Source organism: Haliotis cracherodii, unplaced genomic scaffold (genome assembly GCF_022045235.1).
Source record: "Haliotis cracherodii isolate W230 unplaced genomic scaffold, xgHalCrac1.p SCAF_11, whole genome shotgun sequence".
Taxonomy (NCBI): domain Eukaryota; kingdom Metazoa; phylum Mollusca; class Gastropoda; order Lepetellida; family Haliotidae; genus Haliotis; species Haliotis cracherodii.
Window position 1 is genome coordinate 42032123 of NW_027266266.1, and position 16631 is coordinate 42048753.

General features: G+C 42.2%; 1 protein-coding gene across 1 annotated transcript; it reads left to right on the forward strand.

Moving 5' to 3' along the window:
• Nucleotides 1-7: 7 nt before the first annotated feature.
• Nucleotides 8-16031, forward strand: LOC139455108 (TRAF-type zinc finger domain-containing protein 1-like). The gene is made up of 12 exons (XM_071236677.1): nucleotides 8-76; nucleotides 2441-2571; nucleotides 3804-3996; nucleotides 5488-5977; nucleotides 6531-6716; nucleotides 7868-7935; nucleotides 8779-8954; nucleotides 9554-9668; nucleotides 10706-11270; nucleotides 12335-12446; nucleotides 15130-15271; nucleotides 15987-16031. The coding sequence occupies exons 2-12, from the start codon at nucleotides 2531-2533 to the stop codon at nucleotides 16029-16031; spliced, it is 2133 nt and encodes a 710-aa protein (XP_071092778.1). The 5' UTR covers nucleotides 8-76; nucleotides 2441-2530.
• Nucleotides 16032-16631: the final 600 nt, after the last annotated feature.

The following is a 16631-nucleotide window of genomic DNA, read 5'->3' on the forward strand; positions in this document are numbered from 1 at the left end:
CTACTCGGTAAGGAATGCCAACAAATGTTTGGTGTCAAGTTTGTTTTGTTGTTGGTCAAAATAACTTTGTCATCATGTAAGTATTGACTGAGTTTGAAGAAATCGATTCTGCTAGCCCAATATCACCTTGTTCTAATAATCGTGTATATCACAATTTAACAAAAATGGCCGTGTGTTTAGAGGAAATGTGTATTAATCATGGTGAGTCCGAGGCCAGGAAACGAAAATGAAAGTTTAGAATTTCCATCTTGAGGTTTTGTGTGGTGTGATTCAACATATGTTGGCAAAAGGCAACTTTGATTTTGTAAATGATTATGACGGAAACCTTACTGAAGAGTAGACATCGCTGCCTTTGTACAATGTTCACTTTTCAACCCTCTGATTATTCACTCGATCATGTCAAAAGTAGGAATGACTTTCCCTGCAAAATAATGTTCCTTATAAATTCCATTGTGCCTGAGAAAAGAATAATTCAGTGACAACTTGTTTGTTTGTTTATGTTAAGCAACACTAGCAACATTCCACCTAAATGGGGTGTAAATAGTGTATACAATCGAGTATGGATAAGACAATCCAGTGATTGATAGTATGAGCAAAGATCCATGCCACCCGGGTATGTTGACACTAGGGCTGTTATGATTCACTCGCGATCCGGGAATCGAACCGTATCCATTCATGAATTGAATTCGTTATTCGTGGCCTCTAGAATCGAATATTTAAGAATATGCAATCATGTGCATTTACATACCCTGCACCTAAAATATCCATAAGAACATATTAATTATCATATGCATAGATTTCTTCCAAGACAACACTCTTATAATTGATATGATATATATTTGATTTGACAGTATTGTGGTCACTGGTCCTTGTCGCAATTGAACAGATACTAGTACGTGGAGAAGTGCAGTATATAAATGTATAATATATTAATATTTAACTAAACATGTCAAATAATGTATGTTTTTATTGTTTCACTGAATATAACAAATAATACATCAGTTGCTGACATGTTATTGTATTCATGATTTAATAATCATATTTGTTCCCCTATATTCATGATACAAATCGTATTCACCACATACAGTATTCGTTGCAGCCCTAGTTGACACACTATCAATCAAGCCTGGGCTCCCTGATCTGTTTGTGTTTTGTTGTAAGCTACTGTCAGCAATATCCTGCTCACCTGTACATAGAGCCAGATAACACTGTCAGGTATGATAAGACTCACAATAAACCAAGTCGGACCAAGTTAACCGATACCTTAAGAGGCCTCTTATGACAGGCATAGGATGATGGGGGCCAATTTATAACATAATCCTTACAGCATAATAACAACATTCATTCATGTCCCATTCGTGTCAAGTTTGGTGTATGTCATGTCAAACATGATGCTATTTAGATATCAGGTGCAGATTCTGATTTGTTGCAAATTCTGAACATGTGCTGTCCCCAAACCGCCCCTGTGGTCTACGGGCAGAATGTCCGTCTGGAGACCGATAACTGGCCACGTCATACAAAAAAAACAACATTAAAAGATGGTGCTTGTTGTTACCCTTCCTGCATAAGGGGCTAAAACAAGGACTGGTCCACTTGGAGTCAGTATACTGTGTCTGAGTGGGGTATTCACGTTAAACTGCAGCATGGTACCTCATTGGACTAGCACTATAAAATCTGCATTAGTCTGGACTAGTACAAGCAGCCACACACACACACACACACACACACGCATACGCACACGTGCATGCAAGTCACTAAATCTTGAACTCGACGTTAAACTGATGAGTTGGCTGTCCAGAGTTTATTAAAATGTATGATGACAATTATGGACAGACATGTACTTTGCTGTCCCTGCCCTAGGTAATATTTAACATAGTAAGCATGGTAAGGGATAATGGTGTATAACCTTCACAACTCACATTCACCACTGTCGTAACTGAAATATTTGATCAACTGCAACAGGATATATAATTCTCTACAGTAAATAAAAACACAGACCAGCACAACATTCTTCCTGAACATTTGATGTTGGTTGTATATGTTCTCCAAACTGAACATATTGCTGTATACAGTGTAAGCATGATAGTTAGTACTAGTAGTCCCACACTTGCATTATGCAATGTTTTTACAAAGTTTTGTGTTTATCTTTCTTTCAGTCTCGTTAAAATCAGATATTTTTCTCCGATTTGATGCGCCTGCATAAGATCCGAGGACGCTTCCCTACCAATCTAAATCGGTATTAGAATTTAGATAAATATTCAATCCTTGATTATAGTCATCAGAACATCCAGAGGTAACCCTTGACATGTTTATTAGAAACTGATCTGTTGGCTTATGTCCAGCACCAAACAATCAATATGAATGTTATGAAAAGTGTAATTTACAATGTATTTATTTACCATCCCACCATTATTACATGTGCCATGTGTTTCTCTGACAGGTTACCTGTAGACGGAACATTTGACTGAAAAGCAACAAGCTATCCAAGTGACGATACTCTACAAAGAAGGGAATAGAGATAGAGACCACCATGGCTGACGTTGCCACGGAAACCAAGTATTGCTCCAACTGGTAAGTATGTCGATTTGTATGTGAAGTAAAGAGGAAAGAATGCAAATTTTAAATTGAGGCACTGGATAAGGTAAGGTGCTTTTACATTCAGGAATGTATCTAGGATTTCATACGAAGTGCCCTTGGCAGGCAATTTTGGGGAGAAAATCAATTTTTTGCTCATATCTGTCAGTGAAATACAAGTCACCTGTCCAAAGCTGTAACAGTAGTTATTACGGTATAAAATGAACTACATTCCAATTTGGGAATATTTACTGACATTTCCTGTGGACTTAGGTCAGAATATCGTCCTCTGAGCAGGAAATTTTTGATGAAATTTTTATCTATGTTTTATTTGTTTTAATAATACATGGTCACAGTTGTTCCACAGCTAACTAATATATACTCACCGCCAAAAGAAACGTTAGTACCATACATGTTGGCTTAGCATGTAAAGTTTGGAAATCACGTGCAGCATATCGTGTCGCTGGCAGCACTTGACTGATTGTTAGTTTTGTCATTAGGTAGCACACATTGGAAGCATCTCTTGTTAACATTCATCCTTCTCTATATGTTTCTATGGTTATCGGTCTTTTGGTGGTGAGTATACTATTGTATGTAATGCAGGCTCTTAAGAAAAGGTTAATATCCAAAATCAATGTTCTTTGAAAGTATTTTACAGCGTTAGAAATCTGCTGCTGAATATTTAACTGTACATACAGTGTTTCTATGTAAATATGATGAAATCTCATAACGAACCTTTCATAAACCGCATAATCCATTCCACTCGTGGAGATCCAGGTTAGAATATGTCTTCAGCAACCCATGCTTGTTGTTAGGGGCGACTAACGGGATCGGGTGGTCAGACTCGCTGACTTGGTTGATGCATCTCATCATATCCCAATTGTCTGGTCCACACTTAATTATTTACAGAAAGACGTGCAAAAACTGGAATAATGCTGAGTGCAGTTTTAAACAACAAAAAACCAAATGAAACAAAATATAATTCATTCTATTCAATTTAATGTATTGTGAAAAGTACATATCACTTTTCAGGAAGTGTCAAAAATGTAAACATGTCTTGTTATCAGAAATTTAAAAAAGTGAATATGAGTATGACAAATTTCATTCTGATTATGATAGTTTTTTTCACCTCTGTAATCAATCATGGCTGAAATACTGCCGATGTGACTTTAAACTTAAACTCCCCACAAAAGCATAACTGTTTCAAAGTTGTTTGGATTGATTGACAGCAAGAAGGACATCTCTGCAGCCAACTTCACCATGCACGAGGTCCACTGTCGGCGCCACATCGTCCTGTGTCAGCACTGTGATGACCCGGTGCCCCGGTCCGAGATGGAGGACCACTTCAGTGAGCACCATGCCAAGGTCTCCTGTAGTCAGTGTGGGGAGGAACAGGAGAAGACACAGCTACAGGAGCACATGGTGAGGGGGGAGGGGGTAGTCAGGTCTGAATAGAGTGAGTGAGTGAGTTGGGGTTAACATAGTAATGCCGAATGTATGTTAACAAATGTAAAAAATATTTAGATTTTACTAATTTTAACCGTATTCAAGTCATGTCACTGTGTGTCAGCTTAATGTGGGAGGAAAGCCTGAAGTGATGCTGGTCTCAGACGTTTACCCCTTCTGTGAAACCCACAAGCACGGGTATGGTGTTGACAAACCTAGAAACATTATCGGGGCGAACCAGGATTCGAACCCACAATCATAGGTTTCCGGCGTGTCCAGGGGACACAACTCTGCACAGCGAATTGAGGTGCCTTAGATGACTGGGCCACCCATGTCCCGGCTGAATAGAGAGTACTAATGATGAGTCTGTGATGGGAGGACCAAGAGAAGACACAGCAAAGGGAGCACATGGTGAGGGGGGTGGGGTTGGGGGGTGGTGGTGTCAGGGCTGAATAGAGAGTACTAATGATAAGGCTGTGATGGGAGGACCAGGAGAAGACACAGCAAGGGAGCACATGGTGAGGGTGTGTGTCAGGGCTGTATAGAGAGTACTAATGATGAGTCTGTTGTGATGGGAGGACCAGGAGAAGACACAGCAAGGGAGTACATGGTGAGGGGGGGGGGGGTGTCAGGGCTGAATAGAGAGTACTAATGATAAGTCTGTGATGGGAGGACCAGGAGAAGACACAGCAAAGGGAGCACATGGTGAGGGTGTGTGTCAGGGCTGTATAGAGAGTACTAATGATAAGTCTGTGTGGGGAGGGCCAGGAGAAGACACAGCAAGGGAGTACATGGTGAGGGGGGGGGGGGGGGGGGGGTGTCAGGGCTGAATAGAGAGTACTAATGATAAGTCTGTGATGGGGGGACCAGGAGAAAACACAGCAAGGGAGTACATGGTGAGGGGTGGGGGGTGTGGGTTGTGTGTGTGTGTGTGGGGTGGGTGGGGTTGGGTGTCAGGGCTGAATAGAGAATACTAATGTGTGGATCAGGTGGACACAATGGATGCCATGGATGATTTGTGGTTCAAAATAGAATTCCAACTGTCAGTTGTTAGGTAGATAATTTGGCTAGACATTACTTTACACCCAAGGTGTAGGATAATGAGACAAGAAAGATTCTTAGTAGGCTTGTAAGTCAGTGGCCTCTCTCAGACTGATAGTAAACTGTAGGAATCCGAGAACTGGTTTCCATTTACCTGTGCTTGTCATGTCAAAGTGTGGTGTTGTGGGTGGGTTGGGGAGAGAAGGTAGGGCTGAGACGAGTCTGAATTTACTATCCGGGTACCCACCCCCCATTACCCAACCCTACCCAGGTACTCACTGTAGGTCTCAAGAGATAGGTACAAATTGTCCGATTGGGCATTTACCCTTCCCAGCCCTAAGAGAAGGTATAAGGCATTGGGCTAAAATGTGGTTCAGCTAAAATGTGCCTGTCAAAGCCCTAGTTACGAATGTTGCTTTCTTTCAGGAGGGGGCCTGCACCAAGAGGCCGATACGTTGCGTGTACTGTGAGCTGGAGCTGCCTCGGTGTGACGTGAACTCCCACCAGGACTACTGCGGCACCAGGACGGAGCCCTGCCCAAAGTGTGCCCAGTTCATCATGAAGAAGGACCTGCTTCAACACGAGGCCAGCAATTGTGACTATCCGGCCCCCAAACCCACCACAAACGGCCATGAGGAGGATCGGGATAGAGACAGATTTGTGGATTTTCCCGAATATGGTTATGAGTTTGCTGATGCAGGGTTTGACAATGCGTTTGCAATGGATGAACTGTCCAGGATGATGGAGAACACCAGGATGCAGGGGACTCTCAACTCCCAGCTTGATATTCCTGGGTTCGGGCGGCCGAGGAATGTTCCGGGAACACAGGCCAGGTCGTACACCAATAACAACACCACACGCACTCGGAAGAGCACAACCAACAGAAAGTCGGAACTAAATAGACAGAGGCAGAGAGGTACTGTCAGGGTTTGGAGGATTTCTATCAGGCGGGGATGTTGAAAATTACATTAATTAAGCATCGGGTGCGTATGGGTCATGGAATCCTGGAGAAGTCATGGAACTTTCGTTTTGAGTTTTCCAGCCCTGAAATAGATTTGGAAAAAAGAAATAGTCATGGAAAAGTCATTAAAAATAAAAATTTTATGCCAGTATTTTTTCTCTGATGATCAATCAGTGACAGGCAAATAAATGCTTTGTTCAAATGAACAAATTCAAAAGTTTGAATTAATTGAGTAAATAAGTTTTGTTGTGATATATTTTGCTGGAAAATTTGCATAATACACTGGCAATGTGTTTTGCTAATCATGCTAAAAGTGTATGAACCCTGTGTAAAAGTTGACTAGTTTATTCTAGTAACTGTTTAACACTTGAAATAAATCCAGATATTGGAGACAATATTTGAATATTAATTTTGGTAATAATACTTTTATTCTGTCTTTGAATTAAATAAGATGATATGGTTTTGCCTGGAACCCAGGTAGATAGTTTAGTAACGTGTGGTGCTACAGTGTCGGAGCCCGATCCTGCGGATGATGAGGACGTGGATGAGGACCTGATGCTGGCCCTGAGGCTCCAGCATGAGGAGGACCAGGACATCGGACACCTCATACGCCAGATTGAGAAGACCTCGCCACCGGTCCAGACCCCGGTCTCACCTGCTACATCCCCTGCTAATGTCAACACCTTCCCTGATGGTAGGTCACCTCATCACCGGTCCAGACCCTGGTCTCACCTAATACATCCCCTGTTAATGTCAACACTTGTCCTGACGGTAGGTCACCTGTCTCCTCCGCCACGTCCCCTGCTAATGTCACCTCGCCACCGGTCCAGACCCCGGTCTCACCTACCATGTCCCCAGCTAATGTTAACATCTTCCCTGACGGTGGGCCACCTCGCCCCCAGGTCTCACCTACCATGTCCCCAGCTAATGTTAACATCTTCCCTGACGGTAGGTCACCTCGCCACCGGTCCAGACCCCAGTCTCACCTACCACGTCCACCGCTAATGTTAACATCTTCCCTGATGGTAGGTCACCTCGCCACCGGTCCAGACCCCAGTCTCACCTACCACGTCTACCGCTAATGTTAACATCTTCCCTGATGGTAGGTCAACTCGCCACCGGTCCAGACACCGGTCTCACCTACCACGTCTCCCGCTAATGTTGACATCTTCCCTGATGGAAGGTCACCTCGCCACCGGTCCAGACCCCAGTCTCACCTACCACGTCCCCCGCTAATGTTAACATCTTTTCTGACGTAGGTCACCTTGCCACCGGTCCAGACCCCAGTCTCACCTGCTACATCACCTGTTAATGTTGACACCTACCATGATGGTAGATCACCTGTCTCCCCTGCCACATCCCCCGCTAATGTCAACACCTTCCCTGACAGTAGGTCACCTGTCTCCTCCGCCACGTCCACCGCTAATGTCAACACCTTCCCTGATGGTAGGTCACCTGTCTCCTCTGCCACATCCCCCGCTAATGTCAACACCTGTCCTGACGGTAGGTCACCTGTCTCCTCTGCCACATCCCCCGCTAATGTCAACACCTTCCCTGACAGTAGCTCCAGCATCACCATGATCACTAGAGAATGATATGGTAGAGATAGACAGGTGATCAGACTGCATGAATCGCTATGCACAAATTATGTGTGTGACCCATTTCTTTGGGTTGTGACCATGGTGATGCTGGGTGTTTTCGGGTTAACTGTTTTTTTAATCTGGAGACGTTGTTGAAGCACGTTTCCACACAGGATCGAAACAAGAGAGAAGAAATGCATAGTGTGAAATAGGATAAGTATATAAATATAAAATTTATTTGAAACTGTTCTATTCTTCATTGTAGATGATGACTTAATTCCCTGTGAATTTTGTGGCGAGCCATTTCCTATTGACATCTTGGTTCAACATCAGGTAAGAGATGACAGTTACTTCATCAGGTAGGTGATGGGCAGTTTGATTCGGCCATTGTTTGTAGCAGGCAGAAAACTAATTTAAACTCTTAAGCAATCATATAGAAGAGTGCAGGCAAAGGGAGATAAATCTCCCATTAAACTTAGCGCTAAAATGATCATAACTCCCATGCTTTAACATTGACTTAGGCCTTTTCTCGGGGTGGGGAGACGTTGCAATAAAAACCGTCATTTAAAGATAATACTTTTAATCACTTCAGAGGTGAAAATCTTTTGGATAGAATATGAAAAAAATATTTCTGGAAACTCAGTAATGAGACATCAAAACTCACTTATATGCAATAAGAATCGCTTCTGCAATGATTTACATGACATTGCAGTATTGACACTAAAGGGAAGTAACTCCAGACACATCCTGGTACCTTGTCATCACAGAATTGTCTATTTTTTTCACCTACTGAACTGATTTGTTTGAAGCAAATGCTAGTGATACTGAGAGGTAGAACCTGATTGGTCCATAGGAGAGGCATAGAAGGGACATAACTCGTAATAACCACTGGTGGCGCTACGATCGAGCGCAGGAATTCCAGCCTAGTTCGGCAAGGGTGGAAACTGGACTTTTAAGTCAGTTAACTCTCTTGCCTCGGGAAAATGGTAAAATATTTGTTACCGTGTTGACATTATCTGCAAAATGATGAGAGAGAAGGTTTTACCTTTTCACAGTCTCCCTTGTCGTCCAACGGTCCCTTGTCAAGGCTTTGAGAGCCAAGCTGGCATAGTGTTCTAAGATTTGATGCCATTTGTCCCAATGTGTTGTACCTTGACAATGCTTGTTCGTGTACAGAGTACCTGTGACCCGATGTCCACTGGCAACTGGAACGAGGACACCAGCTGGAGGGGGGAGCGGAACAACGAGGTGGAGGGGGGTTCGCGAGGGAGGGGCATAGCAATACCTGTGATCAACAACCTGGACAGCCAGTGGACAGCGCCGGTTCGGGAAATCCCCATCCAGAGGGAATGGTAGGGACAAAGTCTGTGGGTGATGTCTGCATTATAATCCCACCATTCCAAGTGGAGTGGTATATGGCAATTAGAACTGTATTTCAGTATAACAGTATTTCTGGTACACCGATATACCATGTATATATACTGCAATCTGCTTCATTTTTTCATGTTCATTATTATTTATATCATTTAATCTAAAACCTACCCAGAAATTCATTCACTAATCATGTTTCCCCTCCATATTGACTGACAAAACAGCAGAAACATGGAAGTGATTTTTTCTCTCATGTTGTTATCTCCCCTGTATCCATGACAACAAAATGGCGGCAAGTGACCATATTTACTCTAGTATGTAGAAGCTAGGATCTGCATGTAAAATCAGTGTTAATCATTGTCAATCACTTTAGTTCCCGATATATTGCAATAAGTATCATAATACATTGCAATACAAATTATTTGCCAATAATGGCAACAGCTGTTCCATCAGACTGAATAATTTTAGAAAATGGTATTTAAACTTTTTGGAATTAATTTCAGATGGTAGCTTAGGATCAATTGATTTTGTTGGCATGATAATTTTGGGTGAGTGATGTTTTGTGTTGTGTACATTTCAGGGAGAGCCCATCTCTCACGCCCCCTGGTGACTTTTTTGATGAGGCAGGGGAGGTAATTCTTCCATGCGAGTTCTGTGCGGAGCCTTTTCCTTATGAACTTCTTATTCAACACCAGGTAGTAATTTATTGAATCACTTTTTTAAGTTCAGTTCAGTATACATTATCTTGACATGAGTAAATATATCAGGGTGTTAGTGAATTTTGTGAACAAACTGGAAAATTGCAACATGGTTTTCAACTGAAAATAGATTTGCATTAATTCTGGTGAGAATATTAACTGACATAATGAGTTCACAAAGTTTTACTGCATTAGAATTGAACATGCAGACCAAATATTACGCAATTTGTTTATCGTGATTATTAAAAAGATCACTCATGTTTCTCTTTCAAAATGTAGTGAATTTGCTAGCGACAAATGTGGTAAGGATATTTTCATCCAGGAAATTATGTCTACTAGCCAAATAGTGATAGCATATAGCAATATCCTCCAAAATGTTTGAAATTCTACTGGCCTGTGGGATACCTGTAACATTAACAACACTAGTCCGGTCTAGCGAGATAATACTATTAACCCTAGTGGTAGAGAGTCCGCCCGAAGAGCGAAGGTCTGTTAAAAGATGGTACTTGTTGTTACCCTGCCTGGCACTTGGCATCAAGGGGCTAAATCAAGGAGTCTGCTCGGAGTCAGTATACTGTGTCTGAGTGGGGTATTCATGTTAAACTGCGGCATGGTATCTCAGTGGGCCGCCATTATAAAATCGGCATCAGTCTAGACTACTACAAGCAGCTACACTTGTTTGTTCTTCATGTTCTTGTCAATAGCCTTATAATTACAAACAAAACACTGCTTACCCATGTAGAGAACGTGCCAAGTACAGCAACAGCAGTCCTGGTGAATAAATAAACAAACAAACAACATACGTGGAACCTGTGTAATATTTGTCAGTGACACAAGCTATGTCATTTGAATATGCAATATTTAAAATTTCCTGCTTTTTTTCATTTTTGGAAGTTAGATCACATGTCAAGCAGTTGAAGTTAAGATCTGTGAAGATCCGGGGAAGAATAAGTCTTAAGCAATCGTATCCTGATTGTGTAGATAAATATTGTTCTGTATTCTGTAAAGGTTTATAACAAATGTTGAATTTTTAGTCTGTGTGTGACCTCAACCCCACCATGACGCCACGGGTTCAAACCCCAGCAACCCCATCACATGGAAAACCTCATTTGCGGAACAAAAACCTCCTGTCGCTAACTGCCCAAGAAATGTTGATGGGTGAGTCAAGGTCACATCGGCACCAAGGTCTTCCAACATTCGGTGAGGACTCGGGAGATGAGATCATCGACCATTTGCAAGGATCAAGGAATGGTGGAAGGCCTCGCAACAGTGGTGCTCGGAACAACGCCCCAAGTTCCAGATCTGTTGCTAGCAAATATGGTGCAGCAGTCAATCGTTTTGATGAACATTTGACAAAAGGGTCAAGGCCGTCCCAGAGGTCACGTGATGATGTCAGTGGTCGGACATCTAACTCAGACAGGGCTGGTGGGAGAACAGGAAACTCCAGACGAGGCAGCGAGACCCGGACTCGGAGTACACTGGACGAGTTGCTGAAGGAGCCCGATGCCGACAACGACCTTCTAGTCCCTGTAGGAAGCTCAAAGAAGAAGGCAGCCAAAAATGAGGACAACTTGGTTAAACGTGGAACTACATCAACAGGTAATGTGTGTGTTGATCACAGGTGTCATCAAACAGAGTACCGGCTCTATAATATAGGTCGAAAGAGTGCAGATTCTGTGATAAATAGTACATGGTGTTTGATAAATAGTACATGGTGTTTGATAAATAGTACATGCTCTATGATAAATAGTACATGCTCTATGATAAATAGTACATGCTCTATGAGACCTGTGAAGATTCCGGGGTAGAATAGGTCTTCAGCAACCCATACTTACCCTAAAAGGTGACTATGCTTGTCGTAAAGGCGACTAATGGGATCGGGTGGTCAGGCTCGCTGACTTGGTTGATACATGTCATCGATCCCAATTGCGTGGATCAATGCTCATGATGTCAATCACTGGATTGTCTGGTCCAGACTCGATTACTTTACAGACCGCCTTCATATAGCTGGAATATTGCTGAGTGTGGAATTAAACAACAAACAAACAACATGGTCTATGATTAATAGTACATGCTCTATGATAAATAGTACATGCTGTATGATAAATAGTACATGCTGTATGATAAATAGTACATGCTCTATGATAAATAGTACATGCTGTATGATAAATAGTACATGCTGTATGATAAATAGTACATGCTCTATGATAAATAGTACATGCTGTATGATAAATAGTACATGCTCTAGGATAAATAGTACATGCTCTATGATAAATAGTACATGCCCTATGATTAATAGTACATGCTGTATGATAAATAGTACATGCTGTAAGATTAATAGTACATGCTCTATGATAAATAGTACATGCTTTATGATAAATAGTACATGCTCTATGATAAATAGTACATGCTCTATGATAAATAGTACATGGTCTAAGATTAATAGTACATGCTCTATTATAAATAGTACATGCTTTATGATAAATAGTACATGATCTATGATAAATAGTACATGCACTATGATTGATAGTACATGCACTATGTCAAATAGTCCATGCTCTATGATAAATAGTACATGCTAGCAGCTCACTCACTCGCTCGCTCACTCACTCACTCACTCGCTCACTCACTCACTCACTCACTCACTCACTCGTGTTTTGTAGGTGCCAAGAAGAAGCCGGCCACCAGCACCAGTGCCTCTGCCCGTGACGTGATGCGGGAACTCAACCGTCCAACCAATCCCCCTTCACACAGTCACAAGCCAAGTAGGAGAAGGTAGGACTGACATCAGCAGTTTCATGTCATTACAACGGAATTCTACATGTTTTCAATATGAGGGTCGTTAGTCCCTTTATGCATGCTGGAGAGGCAATTGGGGGGGTCGCAGATCCCTTTCTGCAAATTGTCGACATTTTGGAGCTCCTCCAGTGTTGTTTGAATGACAGGTTAGCTGCCACCTACATTCAGGGATACTCCACGTCTATTTCCACATTTCAACGACTCAAAGCAAACGCTGTCACGATCTTTTGTGGCTAAAATCTTGGCAGCATATGCAGTGATAGGCACTGCCATTAGAGGGCTTCAAAACCCACATTCTTCTCATATTGTTTGTCCTTTTCCGGTGACTGACACACAGAGACAAAATACAATACTACTAAGTGTGCACTAGTTGGTGGATAGTCGGCTCCTTGAAACAAGAGTTGTCGTACTTACAATAGCGACCGCCCCCTTGATCTGGTGGTAGAGCGTCCGCCCAGAGTGCGGAAGGTCTGGGGTTCGATCCCCGACCGCGTCATACCAGAAGATGTTAAAAGATGGCACTTGTTGTTACCCTGTCTGGCTCTCGGCATAAAGGGGCTAAAACAAGGACTGGTCAGCTCAGAGTCAGTATACTGTGTCTAAGTGGGATATTCATGTTAAACTGAGGCATGGTATCTCAGTGAGCTAGCACTATAAATCGGCATCAGCCCGGACTAGTACAAGCTGACACATACACACACAAAAGAATGCACATTGCTATAAAAGTGTAATAATCTTGGACACGACGTTAAACTCAATTTCACCTCACCTCACCTCACCTCACCTCACCTCACCTCACCTCACCTCACCTCACCTCACCTCACCTCACCACACCTCACTTACAATAGCACTTGGTTGTTTCCTGGAGAAGCTTCTAACACTGCACGTACATAGCACGACATGGTCTTTCCTTGTTCATGGCTTGTCAGCATCCTCGGTTACTTGTGAATCACTGCTGATTTTGTAAGGTGTGTCATGATGTTCATTGGCATGGATGGCCCTGTTGTCTAAAATTCTGCATTTCACTGTGCAGAGTTGCATCCCTTAGACGCACCAGGAACCTACGATCATTAGTTTTGTCAACACCAAACCTGTGTTCGTGAGTTTCACCAAAGTGGTAAACATCTAAAACCAGTATCATTTTGAGTTTCCCTCCCACATGAAACTGACCGTGATGCAACTGAAGTCGGCATTAAATGTCTAAAACAGCATCACTCACTTACTTTCAATTGCTGGTTTGGACCCGTGAAGATCCGGGGTAGAATAGGTCTTCAGCGACCCATGCTTGCCGTAAAAGGCGACTATGCTTGTCGTACGAGTTGATGCATGTCAGCAATCCCAATGGCGTGGAACGATGCTCATGATGTCAATCACTGGATTGTCTGGTCCAGACTTGATTATTTGCCAACCACTGTCAAATAGCTGGAATATTGCTGAGTGTGGTGTTCAGCAACAAACAAACAAACAATTGATGGTTTGCTTTGTACAAACTTAAGTGCTTCCAGTCTGAGAAAGCAGCACTATTGCTGACAGTGGTTTAACCCATCTATTCGACTCCATGGGGATTCTGGGTTACAATTGGTCCCCCACAACCTTTGCTGATTGTAAGAGGCAACTTAATGGATCAGGTGGTTAGACTCGGTGTCTTGTTTCTTACATGTCATCGTACCCCCATGGCATGGATCGTTGCTATCGTATCAAATGCTGGATTGTCTGGTCCAGACTCAATTATTTCCAGACCACCATCATGTTGCTGGAATACTGCTGAGTGCAGCGTTAAACAACAAACAAATGAGATCGGATAAGGCTTAAGATCGTGTGTAACCAAGAGCTGTGGAATGAATTATCAATGTTCTTCTATTCATTATTCCATGACGTTTATAATTCCTCCGACTACCCTACCTCCACACTCCGTCCACACTCCGGCGCCATCGGTGACTTATAACACTACTGCCACAGGCTAATTTGCATATCACAGGCTAATTTGCATATCACATGATCGGACTTTTCTCGTTTGCAAACACACACACTTTTTCAGAAATCAGAATAGAACAGACTAATGCAAGTATTTCAGGGGACTTTACATATTGTTTTGCATTATATAGATATACTACTACAACTGCGACAGTGAGTTGCATGACAATACATATTTACACATAAGAGTGACCGCATCGCTAACTCTCTGTAGGGCTTCGATGACAGTACAAGGAGCCATACCACCAATGTAAGCATAGGATAACTACACAAATAGAAATAGTTTTTCACTCCTTCATTTAGGATATTTTCTCAATGAAAGTTAACCATTCTATGACATATGTTTATCTATATCTGTAGACTTGTAAAATATGAAACAGATGGAACACATATCTGATATCTTGAATGGACTGTGTAAGATGTGATGAATCATCACATGGCGCTGGCTTGTGGCAGAGGTACTATGCTGGTCGCAGGGAACTCTGGGTAGAAGAGTGCCCTACCTCAGCAAAGGATAGGGTTTTACTAACAACTATTAGATATGTTGACAGTGAAGAGGACGTCTGTTGAATAATCATGAAATTTAAAAGTGTGATTCCCAACATGAATAGGAGTTTATGGCTATGATGTAATAGGGAAAGTATTCCTAGAATGACACATAATGATAACGGTTGTTTGATTTCAGAACAAATGGAAGCCTCAATGATGATAGCACCCCCCCATTTCAAATCCAGGCTGTAGGTCAACCTCGTCCCAGACATCGCACGACCCAGGTGTTTAATCCTGAGGTCAGGGGTCAGAATAGTGAAACCAGATCTCGGAGAAAGGTGAGAGTAAATCTAGGGTTAACATTATTACAAGTTGTTAACTATAACTGGACAGTATTATTGTGTAGCGGGCCAATAAGTCCTACTATCATGGACCGCCTCCGTGGTCTAGTGGTAGATCGTCTGCCAGGAGAGCGGAAGGTCCGGGGTTCGATCCCCGGCCGCGTCATACCAAAAGACGTTAAAAGATGGTACTTGCTGTTACCCTGTCTGGCGCTCAGCATTAAGAGGCTAAAACAAGGACTGGTTGGCTCGGAGTCAGTATACTGTGTCTGAGTGTGGTATTCATGTTAAACTGCGGCATGGTATCTCAGTGAGCTAGCACTATAAATTGGCATCAGTCCGGACTAGTACAAGCAGCCACACAAACACACACACGTACATGCACGTAAGTGTAATAATCTTGGACACGACGTTAAACCCCATTTCACCTCACCTGCAATCCTGGGTTCACCATGACTCAAGACATCTACATATTTGATCCAGTTTGAAAATATATATTCTATTTCCTTTTTGTATCACTGTTGTTTTGTTTGTTTATGTGCTTGTTGTTTAACGCCCTTCTCAGCAATATTCCAGCTATATGACTGGATTGTCTTGGTGTATGCTACTTATTCTTCTCAAGATTATCTACAAGATTTTCTAAATAAGAGGAATATTAAACTCATTGTAAAGTTATCAAATTTATACTGATGTACTGATGACTGTGTTTCAGCCTCCAACTCGGAGACCATACGAAGAGGATGATGATAATATATGAAGCCCATCCAAGATGCCAATCCAGCGATGACCTGTCAGCTTCTTAGTAGCAAATATTTTGCATTTTCCTGCGTTTAGTCTTGCAGTCGTGTCCAGGAGAAGTTGAAGGTCACTTTGCCTCCCATTGTATGTCCTTGTCAGTACTTCACGGGTTGGTATACACTACGTTCCTTAACAAACCCTTTTGCCTTTAGTTGGTTTACAGATTCAACTCAGTGCATGTCATTGTATCCCTATTGCATAGATATTCATGATGTCAATCACTGGATTGTCTGGCCCAGACTTAATTATTTACTTACCGCCGTCATATAGCTGGAATATTGCTGGGTGTGGCCTTAAACAACAAACAAACAAACAAAACAGATTCGCCAATCCAAAATACTGAGAAAATGGAGAAAAAAATACTATAAATATTTTTAAGTCTTTTTTTTAAATATTCTATCGCTGTCGACCTGAATAAAGAACTAAAAACAATATAAAGAATACTTTTCTAGCAACGCAGTAATGAAACAACTTTTGGGAAAAAAAAGAAGATGTCATGTCTACTATTTTTTATTTCCCCCCACTGCCTATCTGATTTTTTTTGGTTGGTGGGGATGGA